A 22,436-nucleotide genomic window follows, 5' to 3' on the forward strand; every position below is an offset into this window, starting at 1 on the left:
TGCACTGTCAGAGGGTCAGTACTGAGGGAGTGCCACACTGTCGGAGGGTCAGTCCTGAGGGTGTGCCACACTATCAGAGGGCCAGTACTGAGGGAGTGCCGCACTGTCAGTGGGTCAGTACTAAGGGAGTGCTGCACTGTCTGCGAGTCAGTACTGAGGCAGGACTACACTGTCGGAGGGTCAGTACTGAGAGAGTGCTGCACTGTCTGAGGGTCAGTACAGAGGGAGCGCCACACTGTCAGATGGTCAGTACTGAGGGACTGCCATACTGTTAGCGAATCAGTACTGAGGCAGTACTACACTGTCGGAGGGTCAGTGCTGAGGGAGTGTTGTACTGTCAGAGGGTCAGTACTGAGAGAGTGCCGCACTGTCAGAGGGTCAGTACAGAGCGAGTGCCGCACTGTCAGAGGGCCAGTAGTGAGGGAGTGCCGCTCTGTCAGAGGGTCAGTACTGAGGGAGTGCCATACTGTTAGCGAGTCAGTACTGAGGCAGTAATACACTGTTAGAGGGTCAGTGCTGAAGGGAGTGCTGTACTGTCAGAGGGCCAGTAGTGAGGGATTGCCGCACTGTCAGAGGGTCAGTACTGACGGAGTACCACACTGTCAGAGGGTCAGTACTGAGGGAGTGTGACACTGTTGGTGAGTCAGTACTGAGGGAGTGCCGCTCTGTTGGAGGGTCAGTAGTGAGGGAGTGCCGCACTGTCGGAGGGTCAGTGCTGAGGGAGTGCCACACTGTCAGAGGGTCAGTACTGAGGGAGTTGCACACTGTCAGAGGGTCAGTACTGAGGGAGTGCCGCACTGTCAGAGAGTCAGTAGTGAGGGAGTGTGGCACTGTCAGTGAGTCAGTACTGAGGGAGTGCCGCACTGTTGGAGGGTCAGTCGTGAGGGAGTGCCGCACTGTCTGAGGGTCAGTGGCAAGGGAGTGTCGCACTGTCGGAGGGTCAGTGCTGAGGGAGTGCAACACTGTCAGAGGGTCAGTACTGAGGGAGTGTGACACTGTTGGTGAGTCAGTACTGAGGGAGTGCCGCGCTGTCGGAGGGTCAGTGCTGAGGGAGTGCCACACTGTCAAAGGGTCAGTACTGAGGGATTGTGACACTGTTGGTGAGTCTGTACTGAGGGAGTGCCGCACTGTCAGAGGGTCAGTGCTGAGGGAGTGCCACACTGTCAGAGGGTCAGTACTGAGGGAGTTGCACAGTGTCAGAGGGTCAGTACTGAGGGAGTGCCGCACTGTCAGAGAGTCAGTACTGAGGGAGTGTGGCACTGTCAGTGAGTCAGTACTGAGGGAGTGCCACACTGTCAGGGGGTCAGTACTGAGGGAGTGTGACACTGTTGGTGAGTCAGTACTGAGGGAGTGCCGCACTGTCGGAGGGTCAGTGCTGAGGGAGTGCCACACTGTCAGAGGGTCAGTACTGAGGGAGTGCCACACTGTCGGAGGGTCAGTGCTGAGAGAGTGCTGCACTGTCAAAGGGTCAGTGCTGAGGAAAAGCTGCACTATCGGAGGCTCAGTGCTTAGGGAGTGCCGCACTGTCGGAGGGTCAGTACTGAGGGAGTGCCGCACTGTCGGAGGGTCAGTACTAAGGGAGTTCTGCACTGTCTGAGGGTCAGTACTGAGGGAGTGCCGCACAGTCAGAGGGTCAGTACGAAGGGACTGCTGCACTATTGAAGGGTCAGTACTGAGGGAGTGCTGCACTGTCGGAAGGTCAGTACTGAGGGAGTGCCGCACTGTCAGAGGGTCAGTACTGAGCGAGTGCCGCACTGTCAGAGGTTCAGTACAGAGCGAGTGCCGCACTGTCAGAGGGTCAGTACTGAGGGAGTGCCACACTGTCGGAGGGTCAGGACTGAGGGAGTGCCACACTATCAGAGGGTCAGTACTGAGGGAGTGTCGCACTGTCGGAGGGTCAGTGCTGAGGGAGTGCCACACTGTCAGAGGGTCAGTACTGAGGGAGTGTGACACTGTTGGTGACTCAGTACTGAGGGAGTGCCGCACTGTCGGAGGGTCAGTGCTGAGGGAGTGCCACACTGTCAGAGGGTCAGTACTGAGGGAGTGTGACACTGTTGGTGAGTCTGTACTGAGGGAGTGCCGCACTGTCAGAGGGTCAGTGCTGAGGGAGTGCCACACTGTCAGAGGGTCAGTACTGAGGGAGTTGCAGACTGTCAGAGGGTCAGGACTGAGGGAGTGCCGCACTGTCAGAGAGTCAGTACTGAGGGAGTGTGGCACTGTCAGTGAGTCAGTACTGAGGGAGTGCCACACTGTCAGGGGGTCAGTACTCAGGGAGTGTGACACTGTTGGTGAGTCAGTACTGAGGGAGTGCCGCACTGTCGGAGGGTCAGTGCTGAGGGAGTGCCACACTGTCAGAGGGTCAGTACTGAGGGAGTGTGACACTGTTGGTGAGTCTGTACTGAGGGAGTGCCGCACTGTCAGAGGGTCAGTGCTGAGGGAGTGCCACACTGTCAGAGGGTCAGTACTGAGGGAGTTGCACACTGTCAGAGGGTCAGTACTGAGGGAGTGCCGCACTGTCGGAGGGTCAGTACTAAGGGAGTGCTGCACTGTCTGAGGGTCAGTACTGAGGGAGTGCCGCACAGTCAGAGGGTCAGTACTAAGGGACTGCTGCACTATTGAAGGGTCAGTACTGAGGGAGTGCTGCACTGTCGGAGGGTCAGTACTGAGGGAGTGCCGCACTGTCAGAGGTTCAGTACAGAGCGAGTGCCGCACTGTCAGAGGGTCAGTACTGAGGGAGTGCCACACTGTCGGAGGGTCAGGACTGAGGGAGTGCCACACTATCAGAGGGTCAGTACTGAGGGAGTGTCGCACTGTCGGAGGGTCAGTGCTGAGGGAGTGCCACACTGTCAGAGGGTCAGTATTGAGGGAGTGTGACACTGTTGGTGAGTCAGTACTGAGGGAGTGCCGCACTGTCGGAGGGTCAGTGCTGAGGGAGTGCTGCACTGTCAGAGGGTCAGTGCTGAGGAAAAGCTGCACTGTCGGAGGGTCAGTACTGAGGGAGTGCCGCACTGTCGGAGGGTCAGTACTAAGGGAGTGCTGCACTGTCTGAGGGTCAGTACTGAGGGAGTGCCGCACTGTCAGAGGGTCAGTACTGAGGGAGTGCCGCACTATCAGTGGGTCAGTACGAAGGGAGTGCTGCACTGTCTGCGAGTCAGTATTGAGGCAGTACTACAGTGTCGGACGGTCAGTAGTGAGGGAGTGCTGCACTGTCTGAGGGTCAGTACTGAGGCAGTGCCGCACTGTCAGAGGGTCAGTACTGAGGGAGTGCCGCACTGTCAGAGGGTCAGTACTCAGGGAGTGTGACACTGTTGGTGAGTCAGTACTGAGGGAGTGCTGCACTGTCAGAGGGTCAGTACTGAGGGAGTGCCACACTGTCGGAGGGTCAGGACTGAGGGAGTGCCACACTATCAGAGGGTCAGTACTGAGGGAGTGCCGCACTGTCGGAGGGTCAGTGCTGAGGGAGTGTCGCACTGTCAGAGGGCCAGTACTGAGGGAGTGCCGCACTATCAGTGGGTCAGTACTAAGGGAGTGCTGCACTGTCTGCGAGTCAGTATTGAGGCAGTACTACAGTGTCGGACGGTCAGTAGTGAGGGAGTGCTGCACTGTCTGAGGGTCAGTACTGAGGGAGCGCCACACTGTCAGATGGTCAGTACTGAGGGAGTGCTGCACTGTCTGAGGGTCAGTACTGAGGGAGCGCTACACTGTCAGAGGGTCATTACTGAGGGAGTGTGACACTGTTGGTGAGTCAGTATTGAGGGAGTGCCGCACTGTCGGAGGGTCAGTGCTGAGAAAGTGCTGCACTGTCAGAGGGTCAGTACTGAGGGAGTGCCGCACTGTTGGAAGGTCAGTACTAAGGGATTGCTGCACTGTCTGAGGGTCAGTATTGAGGGAGTGTGGCACTGTCAGTGAGTCAGTACTGAGGGAGTGCCGCACTGTCGGAGGGTCAGTACTGAGGGAATGCCGCACTGTCAGAGGGTCAGTACTGAGGGAGTGTGGCACTGTCAGTGAGTCAGTACTGAGGGAGTGCCGCACTGTCGGAGGGTCAGTACTGAGGGAGTGCCGCACTGTTGGAGAGTCTGTAGTGAGGGAGTGCCGCACTGTCTGAGGGTCAGTGGCGAGGGAGAGTTGCACTGTCGGAGGGTCAGTGCTGAGGGAGTGCCACACTGTCAGAGGGTCAGGATTGAGGGAGTGCCACACTGTCAGAGGGTCAGTACTGAGGGAGTGTCGCACTGTCGGTGAGTCAGTACTGAGGGAGTGCCGCACTGTCTGAGGATCAGTAGTGAGGGAGTGCCGCACTGTCGGAGGGTCAGTACTGAGGGAGTGCCGCACTGTCGGAGGGTCAGTGATGAGGGAGTGCCGCACTGTCTGAGGGTCAGTGGTGAGGGAGTGTCGCACTGTCGGAGGGTCAGTGCTGAGGTAGTGCCACACTGTCAGAGGGTCAGTGCTGAGGAAAAGCCGCACTGTCTGAGGGTCAGTGCTGAGGGAGTGCCACACTGTCAGAGGGTCAGTACTGAGGGAGTGCCACACTGTCAGAGGGTCAGTACTGAGGGAGTGCTGCACTGTCAGAGAGTCAGTACTGAGGGAGTGCCACACTGTCAGAGGGTCAGTACAGAGCGAGTGCCGCACTGTCAGAGGGTCAGTACTGAGGGAGTGCCACACTGTCAGAGGGTCAGTACTGAGGGAGTGCCACACTGTCAGACGGTCAGTACTGAGGGAGTGCCACACTGTCAGAGGGTCAGTACTGAGGGAGTGCTGCACTGTCAGAGAGTCAGTACTGAGGGAGTACCGCACTGTCAGAGGGTCAGTACAGAGCGAGTGCCGCACTGTCAGAGGGTCAGTACTGAGGGAGTGCCACACTGTCAGAGGGTCAGTACTGAGGGAGTGCCACACTGTCAGAGGGTCAGTACTGAGGGAGTGCTGCACTGTCAGAGAGTCAGTACTGAGGGAGTGCCACACTGTCAGAGGGTCAGTACAGAGCGAGTGCCGCACTGTCAGAGGGTCAGTACTGAGGGAGTGCCGCACTGTCAGAGGGTCAGTACTGAGGGAGTGCCGCACTGTCAGAGGGTCAGTACTGAGGGAGTGCCGCACTGTCGGAGGGTCAGTACTGAGGGAGTGCTGCAATGTCAGAGGGTCAGTACTGAGGGAGTGCCGCACTGTCAGAGATTCAGTACAGAGCGAGTGCCGCAGTGTCAGAGGGTCAGTACTGAGGGAGTGCCACACTGTCGGAGGGTCAGTACTGAGGGGTGCCACACTATCAGAGGTTCAGTACTGAGGGAGTGCCGCACTGTCGGAGGGTCAGTGCTGAGGGAGTGCCGCACTGTCAGAGGGCCAGTACTGAGGGAGTGCTGCACTATCAGTGGGTCAGTACTAAGGGAGTGCTGCACTGTCTGCGAGTCAGTATTGAGGCAGTACTACGCTGTCGGAGGGTCAGTAGTGAGGGAGTGCTGCACTGCCTGAGGGTCAGTACTGAGGGAGTGCTGCACTGTCGGAGGGTCAGTACTGAGGGAGTGCCGCACTGTCAGAGGGTCAGTACTGAGGGAGTGCCACACTGTCGGTGGGTCAGTAGTGAGGGAGTGCCGCACTGTCAGAGGGTCAGTACTGAGGGAGTGCCGCACTGTCGGAGGGTCAGTACTGCGGGAGTGCCGCACTGTCAGAGGGTCGTGCTGAGGGAGTGCCGCACTGTCTGAGGGTCAGTGGTGAGGGAGTGTCGCACTGTCGGAGGGTCAGTGCTGAGGGAGTGCCGCACTGTCAGAGGGTCAGTGCTGAGGGAGTGCCACACTGTCAGAGGGTCAGTGCTGAGGAAAAGCCGCACTGTCGGAGGGTCAGAACTGAGGGAGTGCCATACTGTTCGCGAGTCTGTACTGAGGCAGTACTACACTGTCGGAGGGTCAGTCCTGAGGGACTGCTGCACTGTCGGAGGGTCAGTACTGAGGGAGTGCCGCACTGTCAGAGGGTCAGTACTGAGGGAGTGCCGCACTGTCAGAGGGTCAGTACAGAGCGAGTGCTGCACTGACAGAGGGTCAGTACTGAGTGAGTGCCACACTGTCGGAGGGTCAGTCCTGAGGGTGTGCCACACTATCAGAGGGCCAGTACTGAGGGAGTGCCGCACTGTCAGTGGGTCAGTACTAAGGGAGTGCTGCACTGTCTGCGAGTCAGTACTGAGGCAGTACTACACTGTCGGAGGGTCAGTACTGAGAGAGTGCTGCACTGTCTGAGGGTCAGTACAGAGGGAGCGCCACACTGTCAGATGGTCAGTACTGAGGGACTGCCATACTGTTAGCGAATCAGTACTGAGGCAGTACTACACTGTCGGAGGGTCAGTGCTGAGGGAGTGTTGTACTGTCAGAGGGTCAGTACTGAGAGAGTGCCGCACTGTCAGAGGGTCAGTACAGAGCGAGTGCCGCACTGTCAGAGGGCCAGTAGTGAGGGAGTGCCGCTCTGTCAGAGGGTCAGTACTGAGGGAGTGCCATACTGTTAGCGAGTCAGTACTGAGGCAGTAATACACTGTTAGAGGGTCAGTGCTGAAGGGAGTGCTGTACTGTCAGAGGGCCAGTAGTGAGGGATTGCCGCACTGTCAGAGGGTCAGTACTGACGGAGTACCACACTGTCAGAGGGTCAGTACTGAGGGAGTGTGACACTGTTGGTGAGTCAGTACTGAGGGAGTGCCGCTCTGTTGGAGGGTCAGTAGTGAGGGAGTGCCGCACTGTCGGAGGGTCAGTGCTGAGAGAGTGCTGCACTGTCAAAGGGTCAGTGCTGAGGAAAAGCTGCACTATCGGAGGCTCAGTGCTTAGGGAGTGCCGCACTGTCGGAGGGTCAGTACTGAGGGAGTGCCGCACTGTCGGAGGGTCAGTACTAAGGGAGTGCTGCACTGTCTGAGGGTCAGTACTGAGGGAGTGCCGCACAGTCAGAGGGTCAGTACGAAGGGACTGCTGCACTATTGAAGGGTCAGTACTGAGGGAGTGCTGCACTGTCAGAGGGTCAGTACTGAGCGAGTGCCGCACTGTCAGAGGTTCAGTACAGAGCGAGTGCCGCACTGTCAGAGGGTCAGTACTGAGGGAGTGCCACACTGTCGGAGGGTCAGGACTGAGGGAGTGCCACACTATCAGAGGGTCAGTACTGAGGGAGTGTCGCACTGTCGGAGGGTCAGTGCTGAGGGAGTGCCACACTGTCAGAGGGTCAGTACTGAGGGAGTGTGACACTGTTGGTGAGTCAGTACTGAGGGAGTGCCGCACTGTCGGAGGGTCAGTGCTGAGGGAGTGCCACACTGTCAGAGGGTCAGTACTGAGGGAGTGTGACACTGTTGGTGAGTCTGTACTGAGGGAGTGCCGCACTGTCAGAGGGTCAGTGCTGAGGGAGTGCCACACTGTCAGAGGGTCAGTACTGAGGGAGTTGCACACTGTCAGAGGGTCAGGACTGAGGGAGTGCCGCACTGTCAGAGAGTCAGTACTGAGGGAGTGTGGCACTGTCAGTGAGTCAGTACTGAGGGAGTGCCACACTGTCAGGGGGTCAGGACTCAGGGAGTGTGACACTGTTGGTGAGTCAGCACTGAGGGAGTGCCGCACTGTCGGAGGGTCAGTGCTGAGGGAGTGCCACACTGTCAGAGGGTCAGTACTGAGGGAGTGTGACACTGTTGGTGAGTCTGTACTGAGGGAGTGCCGCACTGTCAGAGGGTCAGTGCTGAGGGAGTGCCACACTGTCAGAGGGTCAGTACTGAGGGAGTTGCACACTGTCAGAGGGTCAGTACTGAGTGAGTGCCGCACTGTCGGAGGGTCAGTACTAAGGGAGTGCTGCACTGTCTGAGGGTCAGTACTGAGGGAGTGCCGCACAGTCAGAGGGTCAGTACTAAGGGACTGCTGCACTATTGAAGGGTCAGTACTGAGGGAGTGCTGCACTGTCGGAGGGTCAGTACTGAGGGAGTGCCGCACTGTCAGAGGGTCAGTACTGAGCAAGTGCCGCACTGTCAGAGGTTCAGTACAGAGCGAGTGCCGCACTATCAGAGGGTCAGTACTGAGGGAGTGCCACACTGTCGGAGGGTCAGGACTGAGGGAGTGCCACACTATCAGAGGGTCAGTACTGAGGGAGTGTCGCACTGTCGGAGGGTCAGTGCTGAGGGAGTGCCACACTGTCAGAGGGTCAGTATTGAGGGAGTGTGTCACTGTTGGTGAGTCAGTACTGAGGGAGTGCCGCACTGTCGGAGGGTCAGTGCTGAGGGAGTGCTGCACTGTCAGAGGGTCAGTGCTGAGGAAAAGCTGCACTGTCGGAGGGTCAGTACTGAGGGAGTGCCGCACTGTCGGAGGGTCAGTACTAAGTGAGTGCTGCACTGTCTGAGGGTCAGTACTGAGGGAGTGCCGCACTGTCAGAGGGTCAGTACTGAGGGAGTGCCGCACTATCAGTGGGTCAGTACGAAGGGAGTGCTGCACTGTCTGCGAGTCAGTATTGAGGCAGTACTACAGTGTCGGACGGTCAGTAGTGAGGGAGTGCTGCACTGTCTGAGGGTCAGTACTGAGGCAGTGCCGCACTGTCAGAGGGTCAGTACTGAGGGAGTGCCGCACTGTCAGAGGGTCAGTACTCAGGGAGTGTGACACTGTTGGTGAGTCAGTACTGAGGGACTGCTGCACTGTCAGAGGGTCAGTACTGAGGGAGTGCCACACTGTCGGAGGGTCAGGACTGAGGGAGTGCCACACTATCAGAGGGTCAGTACTGAGGGAGTGCCGCACTGTCGGAGGGTCAGTGCTGAGGGAGTGTCGCACTGTCAGAGGGCCAGGACTGAGGGAGTGCCGCACTGTCTGAGGGTCAGTACTGAGGGAGCGCTACACTGTCAGAGGGTCATTACTGAGGGAGTGTGACACTGTTGGTGAGTCAGTATTGAGGGAGTGCCACACTGTCGGAGGGTCAGTGCTGAGAAAGTGCTGCACTGTCAGAGGGTCAGTACTGAGGGAGTGCCGCACTGTTGGAAGGTCAGTACTAAGGGATTGCTGCACTGTCTGAGGGTCAGTATTGAGGGAGTGTGGCACTGTCAGTGAGTCAGTACTGAGGGAGTGCCGCACTTTCGGAGGGTCAGTACTGAGGGAATGCCGCACTGTCAGAGGGTCAGTACTGAGGGAGTGTGGCACTGTCAGTGAGTCAGTACTGAGGGAGTGCCACACTGTCGGAGGGTCAGTACTGAGGGAGTGCCGCACTGTTGGAGAGTCTGTAGTGAGGGAGTGCCGCACTGTCTGAGGGTCAGTGGCGAGGGAGTGTTGCACTGTCGGAGGGTCAGTGCTGAGGGAGTGCCACACTGTCAGAGGGTCAGGATTGAGGGAGTGCCACACTGTCAGAGGGTCAGTACTGAGGGAGTGTCGCACTGTCGGTGAGTCAGTACTGAGGGAGTGCCGCACTGTCTGAGGATCAGTAGTGAGGGAGTGCCGCACTGTCGGAGGGTCAGTACTGAGGGAGTGCCGCACCTTCGGAGGGTCAGTGATGAGGGAGTGCCGCACTGTCTGAGGGTCAGTGGTGAGGGAGTGTCGCACTGTCGGAGGGTCAGTGCTGAGGTAGTGCCGCACTGTCAGAGGGTCAGTGCTGAGGAAAAGCCGCACTGTCTGAGGGTCAGTGCTGAGGGAGTGCCACACTGTCAGAGGGTCAGTACTGAGGGAGTGCCACACTGTCAGAGGGTCAGTACTGAGGGAGTGCTGCACTGTCAGAGAGTCAGTACTGAGGGAGTGCCACACTGTCAGAGGGTCAGTACAGAGCGAGTGCCGCACTGTCAGAGGGTCAGTACTGAGGGAGTGCCACACTGTCAGAGGGTCAGTACTGAGGGAGTGCCACACTGTCAGACGGTCAGTACTGAGGGAGTGCCACACTGTCAGAGGGTCAGTACTGAGGGAGTGCTGCACTGTCAGAGAGTCAGTACTGAGGGAGTACCGCACTGTCAGAGGGTCAGTACAGAGCGAGTGCCGCACTGTCAGAGGGTCAGTACTGAGGGAGTGCCACACTGTCAGAGGGTCAGTACTGAGGGAGTGCGACACTGTCAGAGGGTCAGTACTGAGGGAGTGCGACACTGTCAGAGGGTCAGTACTGAGGGAGTGCCACACTGTCAGAGGGTCAGTACTGAGGGAGTGCTGCACTGTCAGAGAGTCAGTACTGAGGGAGTGCCACACTGTCAGAGGGTCAGTACAGAGCGAGTGCCGCACTGTCAGAGGGTCAGTACTGAGGGAGTGCCGCACTGTCAGAGGGTCAGTACTGAGGGAGTGCCGCACTGTCAGAGGGTCAGTACTGAGGGAGTGCCGCACTGTCAGAGGGTCAGTACTGAGGGAGTGCCGCACTGTCGGAGGGTCAGTACTGAGGGAGTGCTGCAATGTCAGAGGGTCAGTACTGAGGGAGTGCCGCACTGTCAGAGATTCAGTACAGAGCGAGTGCCGCAGTGTCAGAGGGTCAGTACTGAGGGAGTGCCACACTGTCGGAGGGTCAGTACTGAGGGGGTGCCACACTATCAGAGGTTCAGTACTGAGGGAGTGCCGCACTGTCGGAGGGTCAGTGCTGAGGGAGTGCCGCACTGTCAGAGGGCCAGTACTGAGGGAGTGCTGCACTATCAGTGGGTCAGTACTAAGGGAGTGCTGCACTGTCTGCGAGTCAGTATTGAGGCAGTACTACACTGTCAGAGGGTCAGTAGTGAGGGAGTGCTGCACTGCCTGAGGGTCAGTACTGAGGGAGTGCTGCACTGTCGGAGGGTCAGTACTGAGGGAGTGCCGCACTGTCAGAGGGTCAGTACTGAGGGAGTGCCACACTGTCGGTGGGTCAGTAGTGAGGGAGTGCCGCACTGTCAGAGGGTCAGTACTGAGGGAGTGCCGCACTGTCGGAGGGTCAGTACTGCGGGAGTGCCGCACTGTCAGAGGGTCGTGCTGAGGGAGTGCCGCACTGTCTGAGGGTCAGTGGTGAGGGAGTGTCGCACTGTCGGAGGGTCAGTGCTGAGGGAGTGCCGCACTGTCAGAGGGTCAGTGCTGAGGGAGTGCCACACTGTCAGAGGGTCAGTGCTGAGGAAAAGCCGCACTGTCGGAGGGTCAGAACTGAGGGAGTGCCATACTGTTCGCGAGTCTGTACTGAGGCAGTACTACACTGTCGGAGGGTCAGTCCTGAGGGACTGCTGCACTGTCGGAGGGTCAGTACTGAGGGAGTGCCGCACTGTCAGAGGGTCAGTACTGAGGGAGTGCCGCACTGTCAGAGGGTCAGTACAGAGCGAGTGCTGCACTGACAGAGGGTCAGTACTGAGTGAGTGCCACACTGTCGGAGGGTCAGTCCTGAGGGTGTGCCACACTATCAGAGGGCCAGTACTGAGGGAGTGCCGCACTGTCAGTGGGTCAGTACTAAGGGAGTGCTGCACTGTCTGCGAGTCAGTACTGAGGCAGTACTACACTGTCGGAGGGTCAGTACTGAGAGAGTGCTGCACTGTCTGAGGGTCAGTACAGAGGGAGCGCCACACTGTCAGATGGTCAGTACTGAGGGACTGCCATACTGTTAGCGAATCAGTACTGAGGCAGTACTACACTGTCGGAGGGTCAGTGCTGAGGGAGTGTTGTACTGTCAGAGGGTCAGTACTGAGAGAGTGCCGCACTGTCAGAGGGTCAGTACAGAGCGAGTGCCGCACTGTCAGAGGGCCAGTAGTGAGGGAGTGCCGCTCTGTCAGAGGGTCAGTACTGAGGGAGTGCCATACTGTTAGCGAGTCAGTACTGAGGCAGTAATACACTGTTAGAGGGTCAGTGCTGAAGGGAGTGCTGTACTGTCAGAGGGCCAGTAGTGAGGGAGTGCCGCACTGTCAGAGGGTCAGTACTGACGGAGTACCACACTGTCAGAGGGTCAGTACTGAGGGAGTGTGACACTGTTGGTGAGTCAGTACTGAGGGAGTGGCGCTCTGTTGGAGGGTCAGTAGTGAGGGAGTGCCGCACTGTCGGAGGGTCAGTGCTGAGGGAGTGCCACACTGTCAGAGGGTCAGTACTGAGGGAGTTGCACACTGTCAGAGGGTCAGTACTGAGGGAGTGCCGCACTGTCGGAGGGTCAGTGCTGAGGGAGTGCCCCACTGTCAGAGGGTCAGTACTGAGGGAGTGCCGCACTGTCAGAGAGTCAGTAGTGAGGGAGTGTGGCACTGTCAGTGAGTCAGTACTGAGGGAGCGCCGCACTGTTGGAGGGTCAGTCGTGAGGGAGTGCCGCACTGTCTGAGGGTCAGTGGCAAGGGAGTGTCGCACTGTCGGAGGGTCAGTGCTGAGGGAGTGCCACACTGTCAGAGGGTCAGTACTGAGGGAGTGTGACACTGTTGGTGAGTCAGTACTGAGGGAGTGCCGCACTGTCGGAGGGTCAGTGCTGAGGGAGTGCCACACTGTCAGAGGGTCAGTACTGAGGGAGTGTGACACTGTTGGTGAGTCTGTACTGAGGGAGTGCCGCACTGTCAGAGGGTCAGTGCTGAGGGAGTGCCACACTGTCAGAGGGTCAGTACTGAGGGAGTTGCACACTGTCAGAGAGTCAGTACTGAGGGAGTGCCGCACTGTCAGAGAGTCAGTACTGAGGGAGTGTGGCACTGTCAGTGAGTCAGTACTGAGGGAGTGCCACACTGTCAGGGGGTCAGTACTCAGGGAGTGTGACACTGTTGGTGAGTCAGTACTGAGGGAGTGCCGCACTGTCGGAGGGTCAGTGCTGAGGGAGTGCCACACTGTCAGAGGGTCAGTACTGAGGGAGTGTGACACTGTTGGTGAGTCTGTACTGAGGGAGTGCCGCACTGTCAGAGGGTCAGTGCTGAGGGAGTGCCACACTGTCAGAGGGTCAGTACTGAGGGAGTTGCACACTGTCAGAGGGTCAGTACTGAGGGAGTGCCGCACTGTCGGAGGGTCAGTACTAAGGGAGTGCTGCACTGTCTGAGGGTCAGTACTGAGGGAGTGCCGCACAGTCAGAGGGTCAGTACTAAGGGACTGCTGCACTATTGAAGGGTCAGTACTGAGGGAGTGCTGCACTGTCGGAGGATCAGTACTGAGGGAGTGCCGCACTGTCAGAGGGTCAGTACTGAGCGAGTGCCGCACTGTCAGAGGTTCAGTACAGAGCGAGTGCCGCACTGTCAGAGGGTCAGTACTGAGGATGTGCCACACTGTCGGAGGGTCAGGACTGAGGGAGTGCCACACTATCAGAGGGTCAGTACTGAGGGAGTGTCGCACTGTCGGAGGGTCAGTGCTGAGGGAGTGCCACACTGTCAGAGGGTCAGTACTGAGGGAGTGTGACACTGTTGGTGAGTCAGTACTGAGGGAGTGCCGCACTGTCGGAGGGTCAGTGCTGAGGGAGTGCCACACTGTCAGAGGGTCAGTACTGAGGGAGTGTGACACTGTTGGTGAGTCAGTACTGAGGGAGTGCCGCACTGTCGGAGGGTCAGTGCTGAGGGAGTGCCACACTGTCAGAGGGTCAGTACAGAGGGAGTGTGACACTGTTTGTGAGTCAGTACTGAGGGAGTGCCGCACTGTCGGACGGTCAGTGCTGAGGGAGTGCCACACTATCAGAGGGTCAGTACTGAGGGAGTGTGACATTGTTGGTGAGTCAGTACTGAGGGAGTGTGGCACTGTCGGAGGGTCAGTGCTGAGGGAGTGCCACACTGTCAGCGGGTCAGTGCTGAGGGAGTGTGACACTGTTGGTGAGTCAGTACTGAGGTAGTGCCGCACTGTCGGAGGGTCAGTGCTGAGGGAGTGCCACACTGTCAGAGGGTCAGTACTGAGGGAGTGTGACACTGTTGGTGAGTCTGTACTGAGGGAGTGCCGCACTGTCGGAGGGTCAGTGCTGAGGGAGTGCCACACTGTCAGAGGGTCAGTACTGAGGGAGTGTGACACTGTTGGTGAGTCAGTACTGAGGGAGTGCCGCACTGTCGGAGGGTCAGTGCTGAGGGAGTGCCACACCGTCAGAGGGTCAGTACTGAGGGAGTGTGACACTGTTGGTGAGTCAGTACTGAGGGAGTGCCGCACTGTCGGAGGGTCAGTGCTGAGGGAGTGCCACACTGTCAGAGGGTCAGTACTGAGGGAGTGTGACACTGTTGGTGAGTCAGTACCGAGGGAGTGCCGCACTGTCGGAGGGTCAGTGCTGAGGGAGTGCCACACTGTCAGAGGGTCAGTACTGAGGGAGTGTGACACTGTTGGTGAGTCAGTACTGAGGGAGTGTCGCACTGTCGGAGGGTCAGTGCTGAGGGAGTGCCACACTGTCAGAGGGTCAGTACTGAGGGAGTGCCGCACTGTCAGAGGGTCAGTACTGAGGGAGTGCCGCACTGTCAGAGGGTCAGTACTCAGGGAGTGTGACACTGTTGGTGAGTCAGTACTGAGGGAGTGCCACACTGTCGGAGGGTCAGTGCTGAGAGAGTGCTGCACTGTCAGAGAGTCAGTGCTGAGGAAAAGCTGCACTGTCGGAGGGTCAGTACTGAGGGAGTGCCGCACTGTCGGAGGGTCAGTACTAAGGGAGTGCTGCACTGTCTGAGGGTCAGTACTGAGGGAGTGCCGCACTGTCAGAGGGTCAGTACTGAGGGAGTGCCGCACTGTCAGAGGGTCAGTACAAAGGACTGCTGCACTATTGAAGGGTCAGTACTGAGGGAGTGCTGCACTGTCGGAGGGTCAGTACTGAGACGTGCCGCACTGTCAGAGGGTCAGTACTGAGGGAGTGCCGCACTGTCAGAGGTTCAGTACAGAGCGAGTGCCGCACTGTCAGAGGGTCAGTACTGAGGGAGTGCCACACTGTCGGAGGGTCAGGACTGAGGGAGTGCCACACTATCAGAGGGTCAGTACTGAGGGAGTGCCGCACTGTCGGAGGGTCAGTGCTGAGGGAGTGTCGCACTGTCAGAGGGCCAGTACTGAGGGAGTGCCGCACTATCAGTGGGTCAGTACTAAGGGAGTGCTGCACTGTCTGCGAGTCAGTATTGAGGCAGTACTACAGTGTCGGACGGTCAGTAGTGAGGGAGTGCTGCACTGTCTGAGGGTCAGTACTGAGGGAGCGCCACACTGTCAGATGGTCAGTACTGAGGGAGCGCCACACTGTCAGATGGTCAGTACTGAGGGAGTGCTACACTGTCAGAGGGTCATTACTGAGGAAGTGTGACACTGTTGGTGAGTCAGTATTGAGGGAGTGCCGCACTGTCGGAGGGTCAGTGCTGAGAAAGTGCTGCACTGTCAGAGGGTCAGTACTGAGGGAGTGCCGCACTGTTGGAAGGTCAGTACTAAGGGATTGCTGCACTGTCTGAGGGTCAGTATTGAGGGAGTGTGGCACTGTCAGTGAGTCAGTACTGAGGGAGTGCCGCACTGTCGGAGGGTCAGTACTGAGGGAATGCCGCACTGTCAGAGGGTCAGTACTGAGGGAGTGTGGCACTGTCAGTGAGTCAGTACTGAGGGAGTGCCGCACTGTTGGAGGGTCAGTAGTGAGGGAGTGCCGCACTGTCTGAGGGTCAGTGGCGAGGGAGTGTTGCACTGTCGGAGGGTCAGTGCTGAGGGAGTGCCACACTGTCAGAGGGTCAGGATTGAGGGAGTGCCACACTGTCAGAGGGTCAGTACTGAGGGAGTGTCGCACTGTCGGTGAGTCAGTACTGAGGGAGTGCCGCACTGTCTGAGGATCAGTAGTGAGGGAGTGCCGCACTGTCGGAGGGTCAGTACTGAGGGAGTGCCACACTGTCAGAGGGTCAGTGATGAGGGAGTGCCGCACTGTCTGAGGGTTAGTGGTGAGGGAGTGTCGCACTGTCGGAGGGTCAGTGCTGAGGTAGTGCCGCATTGTCAGAGGGTCAGTGCTGAGGAAAAGCCGCACTGTCTGAGGGTCAGTGCTGAGGGAGTGCCACACTGTCAGAGGGTCAGTACTGAGGGAGTGCCACACTGTCAGAGGGTCAGTACTGAGGGAGTGCTGCACTGTCAGAGAGTCAGTACTGAGGGAGTGCCACACTGTCAGAGGGTCAGTACTGAGGGAGTGCCACACTGTCGGAGGGTCAGTACTGAGGAAAGGCCGCACTGTCGGAGGGTCAGTGCTGATGAAAAGCCGCACTGTCGGAGGGTCAGTACTGAGGGAGTGCCGCACTGTCGGAGGGTCAGTACTGAGGGAGTGCCGCACTGTCAGAGGGTCAGTGCTGAGGGAGTGCCGCACTGTCACAGGGTCAGTTCTGAGGGAGTGCCGCACTGTCACAGGGTCAGTGCTGAGGGAGTGTCGCACTGTCAGAGGGTCAGTGCTGAGGGAGTGCCGCACTGTCAGAGGGTCAGTACTGAGGGAGTGCCACACTGTCAGAGGGTCAGTACTGAGGGAGTGCTGCACTGTCAGAGAGTCAGTACTGAGGAAGTGCCACACTGTCAGAGGGTCAGTACTGAGGGAGTTCCACACTGTCGGAGGGTCAGTACTGATGAAAAGCCGCACTGTCGGAGTGTCAGTACTGAGGGAGTGCCGCACTGTCGGAGGGTCAGTACTGAGGGAGTGCCGCACTGTCAGAGGGTCAGTGCTGAGGGAGTGCCACACTGTCACAGGGTCAGTGCTGAGGGAGTGCCGCACTGTCACAGGGTCAGTGCTGAGGGAGTGTCGCACTGTCGGAGGGTCAGTGCTGAGGGAGTGCCGCACTGTCGGAGGGTCAGTACTGAGGGAGTGCCGCACTGTCAGAGGGTCAGTGCTGAGGGAGTGCCGCACTGTCACAGGGTCAGTTCTGAGGGAGTGCCGCACTGTCACAGGGTCAGTGCTGAGGGAGTGTCGCACTGTCAGAGGGTCAGTGCTGAGGGAGTGCCGCACTGTCAGAGGGTCAGTACTGAGGGAGTGCCACACTGTCAGAGGGTCAGTACTGAGGGAGTGCTGCACTGTCAGAGGGTCAGTGCTGAGGGAGTGCCGCACTGTCGGAGGGTCAGTACTGAGGGAGTGCCGCACTGTCAGAGGGTCAGTGCTGAGGGAGTGCCGCACTGTCACAGGGTCAGTTCTGAGGGAGTGCCGCACTGTCACAGGGTCAGTGCTGAGGGAGTGTCGCACTGTCAGAGGGTCAGTGCTGAGGGAGTGCCGCACTGTCAGAGGGTCAGTACTGAGGGAGTGCCACACTGTCAGAGGGTCAGTACTGCGGGAGTGCTGCACTGTCAGAGAGTCAGTACTGAGGAAGTGCCACACTGTCAGAGGGTCAGTACTGAGGGAGTTCCACACTGTCGGAGGGTCAGTACTGATGAAAAGCCGCACTGTCGGAGTGTCAGTACTGAGGGAGTGCCGCACTGTCGGAGGGTCAGTACTGAGGGAGTGCCGCACTGTCAGAGGGTCAGTGCTGAGGGAGTGCCACACTGTCACAGGGTCAGTGCTGAGGGAGTGCCGCACTGTCACAGGGTCAGTGCTGAGGGAGTGTCGCACTGTCGGAGGGTCAGTGCTGAGGGAGTGCCGCACTGTCACAGGGTCAGTGCTGAGGGAGTGCCGCACTGTCACAGGGTCAGTGCTGAGGGAGTGCCGCACTGTCACAGGGTCAGTGCTGAGGGAGTGCTGCACTGTCACAGGGTCAGTACTGAGGGAGTGCTGCACTGTCACAGGGTCAGTACTGAGGGAGTGCCGCACTGTCACAGGGTCAGTGCTGAGGGAGTGTCGCACTGTCAGAGTGTGTTTAGCACATTGCCAAGCACTGGCACTCTCTTGTGCTGTCATTACTGCTGCTCTGTCTTTTACAGTGTGTTTCTCTGATATTGTCACCCCACAGAAACTTTCGACATCATCGGCCGAATCACGCAGTATGTATCTGGTGCCAACATGTCACATCAGCTGCCAATATCTGAGGCCATGCTGACCTACAAACAGAAGAGGTGAGTGAGCCTGCTGAATTTGACTCCTGTATTCTGGTTGCCAGTGGGCTCATGGTGCAGTCTTTCCACCAAGAAATCTGAAGTTGCTGGTCCAGTTCCGACCTTCTCTGATATTCCAAGATCCATTCCCAGGAAATTCCCCATCTCCACTCTTAATTTGTGAAATCCTCTTGCACTGATCAGGCAAATAGGAGAGCTGTAGGATTGCTTTTGAGTGTTTCCAGGTTCGTATTCCTCTCTTTCAGTCTTTCTTGCTTGATAGTACAAGCAGTAAATATACAGAACAATGTCACATGGCACTGGGACTCCGAACACGCAAAATGAATCTGGAATTCTCAGAAATACTGGCAGGGTGCCCTTCATCTTCCAATGTGAAACTGGTTAATAAATTAAATGAGGAATGTTGGATTCTGACTAAAAATCATCACTCGTTCATAATCTGTGTTCAACCCAGGAACCGTTTTTGCCTGAGAGAGATTGCCAAGTTCCATCATTGAGCCTGAAAGTGCAGAGATTTGGACTATTCTTTCACACAGTTATTGTCAGGTTTTTTATTGAATGTTTGGCTATGATCACATTGTCAGCAACAAAATATTAATTTCTCAGGTGATCAGGACCTCACCCTCAATTCTAACCTTCCCCAAATTCAGAACCTCACCTTTGTTCTTACATTCATTCTAGTAAGCCACTCAGTTTTATCAAGTCAAGACTAGGTCTAAAGAACTGAATGAAACCAGACAGACCACTTGATATCAACACAGGCACCGAAAAAGGCAATGGCAGAAGTCAACACTGCCAAGTTAGCATGGCGCACAATAGTTAGCAATGCTACCTCAGCACCAAGTACTTGGGTTCGATTCCAATCTCAGGCAACTGTCTGTGTGGAGTTTGGACATTCTCTTCGTGTCTGCATGGGTTTCCTCCAGGTGCTCCGGTTTCCTCTCACAGTCCAAGGATATGCAGCTTCGGTGGATTGGCCATGCTAAATTTCCCATAGTTGCCAGGAATGTGTAGGTTGGTGGGCTAGCCATTGGAATGCAGGGTTATAGGGATAGAGTAGAAGGTGGATGTGGGTGGGATGCTATTCGGAGAGTCGGTCTGGGCTTGATGGGCTGAACGGCCTGATTCCACACTGTAGGGATTCTCTGATTCTCAGTCCAAATTACTGGTATCTTGGGGCTAGTGCCAAAATTGGGAGAGCTGTCTCACAGAACAGTCAAGCAATAGCCTGACATACTCATGCTCACATAGTCATACCTTACAGACACCACCATCACCATCCCTGGATACGTCCTGTCCCACCAGCAGGACAGATCCAGCACAGTGGGATATAGTCAAGAGGGAATTGTTCTGGGAGTCCTCTACTTCAACCATGGATCCCATAATGTCTTATGGCTTCAGGTTAAACATGGGTAAGGAAACCTCCTGCTGATTACCATGTACCATCCTCCCTCGGCTGATGAATCAGTATCCTCCATGTTGAACAACACTTAGAGGAAGCGCTGAGGATAGTAAGGACACAAAATGTACTCTGGGTGGGGGATTTCAATGTCCACCACTAAGCGTGGCTCGGCAGCATTGATACTGATCGAGCTGATTGACAGGACAGAGCTGCCAGACTGAGTCTGTTGCAGGTGGGGAGGGAACCAACAAGAGGGAAAAACATACCTGACCCCATCCTTACCAATCTGCCAGCTACAGATGTATCTGTCCATGACAGTATCGGTAAGAGTGACCACCGCACAGTCCGTGTGGAGACAAAGTCCCACCTTCACATTGAGAATCCCCTCCATCGTGTTGTGTAGCACTGTCACTGTGCTCAATGGGACAGGCTTCAAACTGATCTAGTAACTCAAGGCTGGGCCATCAATAGCAGCAGAACAGTACTCCAGCACAATCTGTAACCTCATGGCCCAGCATATCCCCCCCTCAATCATTACCACCAAGCCAGGGGATCAACCCTGGTTCAAAGGAGATTTCAGGAGGGTATGCCAGGAGCAGCACCAGGCAGACCTGAGGATGAGGTATCAACCTGGTCAAGTCTCCAAACTGGACTACTTGCCAAACAGCATAAGCACTAAATGATAGACAAAGCTAAGCAAACTCACAACCAATGGATCAGATCTATGTTCTGCACTCCTGCCACATCCAGTTGCGAATGATGGTGAACAATTAAACAGCTCACTACAGGAGGAGGTTCATTCTGAGATGGAACTCTCGTACTGAAGGGATTTCCCACAAGTTTGTTAGTGTCAGCATGGAGTCATGATCTACATTGGCCTAACCTTTCCAGGGTTTCTTGATGTGCATTTGCAGAGAGAGAAGTCAAACAAACAGCTGCACATGATGGAAATCTGAAACAAAATCAGAAATTGCTGGAGAAACGCAGTAGGTCTGGCAGCATTGGTGGAGAGAAAACTGAGGGCTAACATTTTGAGTTCAGTGATTTTCAGAGTTTTGTTACTTTGCTGCCATTGTGCGATGCCTGTCTAATCTAATTAAGTACCTCTCTCATTAAAAAAAGTCTTTTGCTTTGGAGATCCTATTCCTTATGGAGTGAATTGCCTTTCTCATTCCTGATTTGTTTTTGGATATCTGGCATGTTTTTCTAATCTAATGACCATTACAAAACTGGAAGATTGTGTGCAAACTCTCTGTATAGCATCCTCAGTTCCATGATCTGTAAATAATATTGAGTGTCAAATCAGTGTGAGATAATGCATTCATACTAAGCAGTGAGGTGAATTAAATCCACTGCCCTTTTAATTTTGCATTTCTCCAATTCTCAAATTAAAACTTGAGCTAAGGAGCCTGAGTTTTGACTGGAGAAGGGTTGTGTTTTTTTTAAAGAAACCCTGGTTAGAAGTGAACCTCTGTGTTTAGTTTCTGGACTTGGCATGAGCTGGGAACTTGAAGATTTGTTTTAATTGGAGACCACTTCAGTCTGGCGTTCAACCTGTCTCGGATTAGCTGGATAAATTCAGGCCACCTCATCCATTTACATGGTGATGTTATCATGCATTCAGTGAATTCCCATCAGCATTATCCCCTATCCAAACTCACGGCCCACCTAATATGAAGCAGCCCGAGTGAACTTCTCACTCCCTTGGCAAACAGTGACTGAATTGTTAGACCCCAAAAGCAGAGTGGACAGTGCTGTTAGACTGCAGCCAGAATGAACCAGCTGTCTGTTCCTCAGTCAAATGTATATTTTTATATTTGTTAGCTTCACAATAACTGACTCCTCATTCACAAATTGTCTCTTATTTTTCTTCCCCCTTTGAGTCTTTTCATCATTTATAATTTCAGGTAATTTTTACACTTTGTTTTTAATTTTCTTGTGCATCAAGGAAAAGGAGCCTATATTTTGATTTTTATATCAGGTATCTGCCTGTGTGTTCTGCACATTCCTTTTTGTCAGAGATGTTGTCTTGTTCTCTCACTTGTCTTCCTTATTTTAATAACTGACTTTAGTTGATCTGTTCCTGCTTTTGTGCTGTGGTTTGTTTGGTGTAATTTGTCATGATCTAAGGCTTTGTGTGCGTCTAGCTGTTGAAGGTGTATGTTCCAATTCTCAGCTACTCAGTCCCAGGAGTTAGCTAGCCAACACAATATTAGCATTGCTGGACTAACTGAAGAGCTTGGATCCCAAATACAGACATTTTGAAAGGATGGAATTGACAATTTAGGAAAGCTCAAGGTGTCACGTTGAAGTGATGTGACTGAAACAGGAACAGGAAGTGCCCACGCAGTCCCTCAAACCTGCTCTGCCATTCAATGAGATCATGGTTTATCTGCAGCCTGACTCCATATACCACCTAGGTTCCATATCTTTTAAAACCTTTTCTTAATGGAAGTCTATCAGTCGCAGACTTAAAACCAACAATTGATCCAGCATCAGAGAGTTGTATCAGAGAGTTCCAAACAGCTGCCACCCTTTGTGTATTGAAGTGTTTGCAAACTACATTCTCAAAAAATTGGCTGTCATTTTTACACCATGTTGCCTAGTCTGAGACTTCCCAATTACTGGAAAATACTTCTCCCTTTTGCTTCAATTTCCAACATTTGACTGAGCTATTGTAGGGAGAATGTGTATGAACATGGGGTGAGATGGCCATGACTGGATTCACACATGGCCTTGGACAGTAAATGGAGCTGATGATGTGCTATTGTCACTACATGAGCCATCGTCCATAGATTACGGCACATGGGTTCAAGTCCCACCGTAGCAGGTAATGAAATTTGATTTCAATAAAAATCTGGAATTAAGAGTCGAACAATAACCATAAAACCATTGCCGTTTGTCATGAAAAGCCCATCTGGTTCACGAATGTTCTTTAGGGATGGAAATCTACCATCCTCACCTGGTATGGCCTACATATGACTCCAGACCCACAGCAATATAAGTGACTCTCAACTGTCCTCTGGGTAATTAGGGATGGGGAATAAATCTTGGCCTGGCCAGTGATGTGAATCCCATGAATAAATTTTAAAATAAATTTCAAATCACAGTGTTGTGGCCTCAACCAGTTTCTGTGCCAGTGATTTCCACAGGCTCCCCACTGCCTGGGTGAAGACATGTTTCCTCATGTCAGTCCTAAATATCTCATATTCTTAAACTCTGATCCCTGGTTCTGGACTGTCTGGTCATAGAGCCATACAGTATGG

At 55.1% G+C, this 22,436-nt stretch overlaps 1 protein-coding gene across 4 annotated transcripts in view; it reads left to right on the top strand.

Moving 5' to 3' along the window:
* LOC122552344 (phosphofurin acidic cluster sorting protein 2) overlaps positions 1 to 22,436 on the top strand; it is a 772,803-nt gene that overhangs the window by 478,251 nt on the left and 272,116 nt on the right. For all 4 annotated transcript variants that reach the window (XM_087984748.1, XM_087984739.1, XM_087984743.1 and 1 more), the window contains one exon: positions 17,666 to 17,768. In XM_087984748.1, the coding sequence (XP_087840874.1) occupies positions 17,666 to 17,768 (103 nt within the window). The remainder of the gene's footprint in view (positions 1 to 17,665; positions 17,769 to 22,436) is intronic.

This window comes from Chiloscyllium plagiosum, unplaced genomic scaffold (assembly GCF_037043375.1).
Source record: "Chiloscyllium plagiosum isolate Xiang-an unplaced genomic scaffold, Cpla_swu_hap1 HiC_scaffold_3, whole genome shotgun sequence".
NCBI lineage: Eukaryota > Metazoa > Chordata > Chondrichthyes > Orectolobiformes > Hemiscylliidae > Chiloscyllium > Chiloscyllium plagiosum.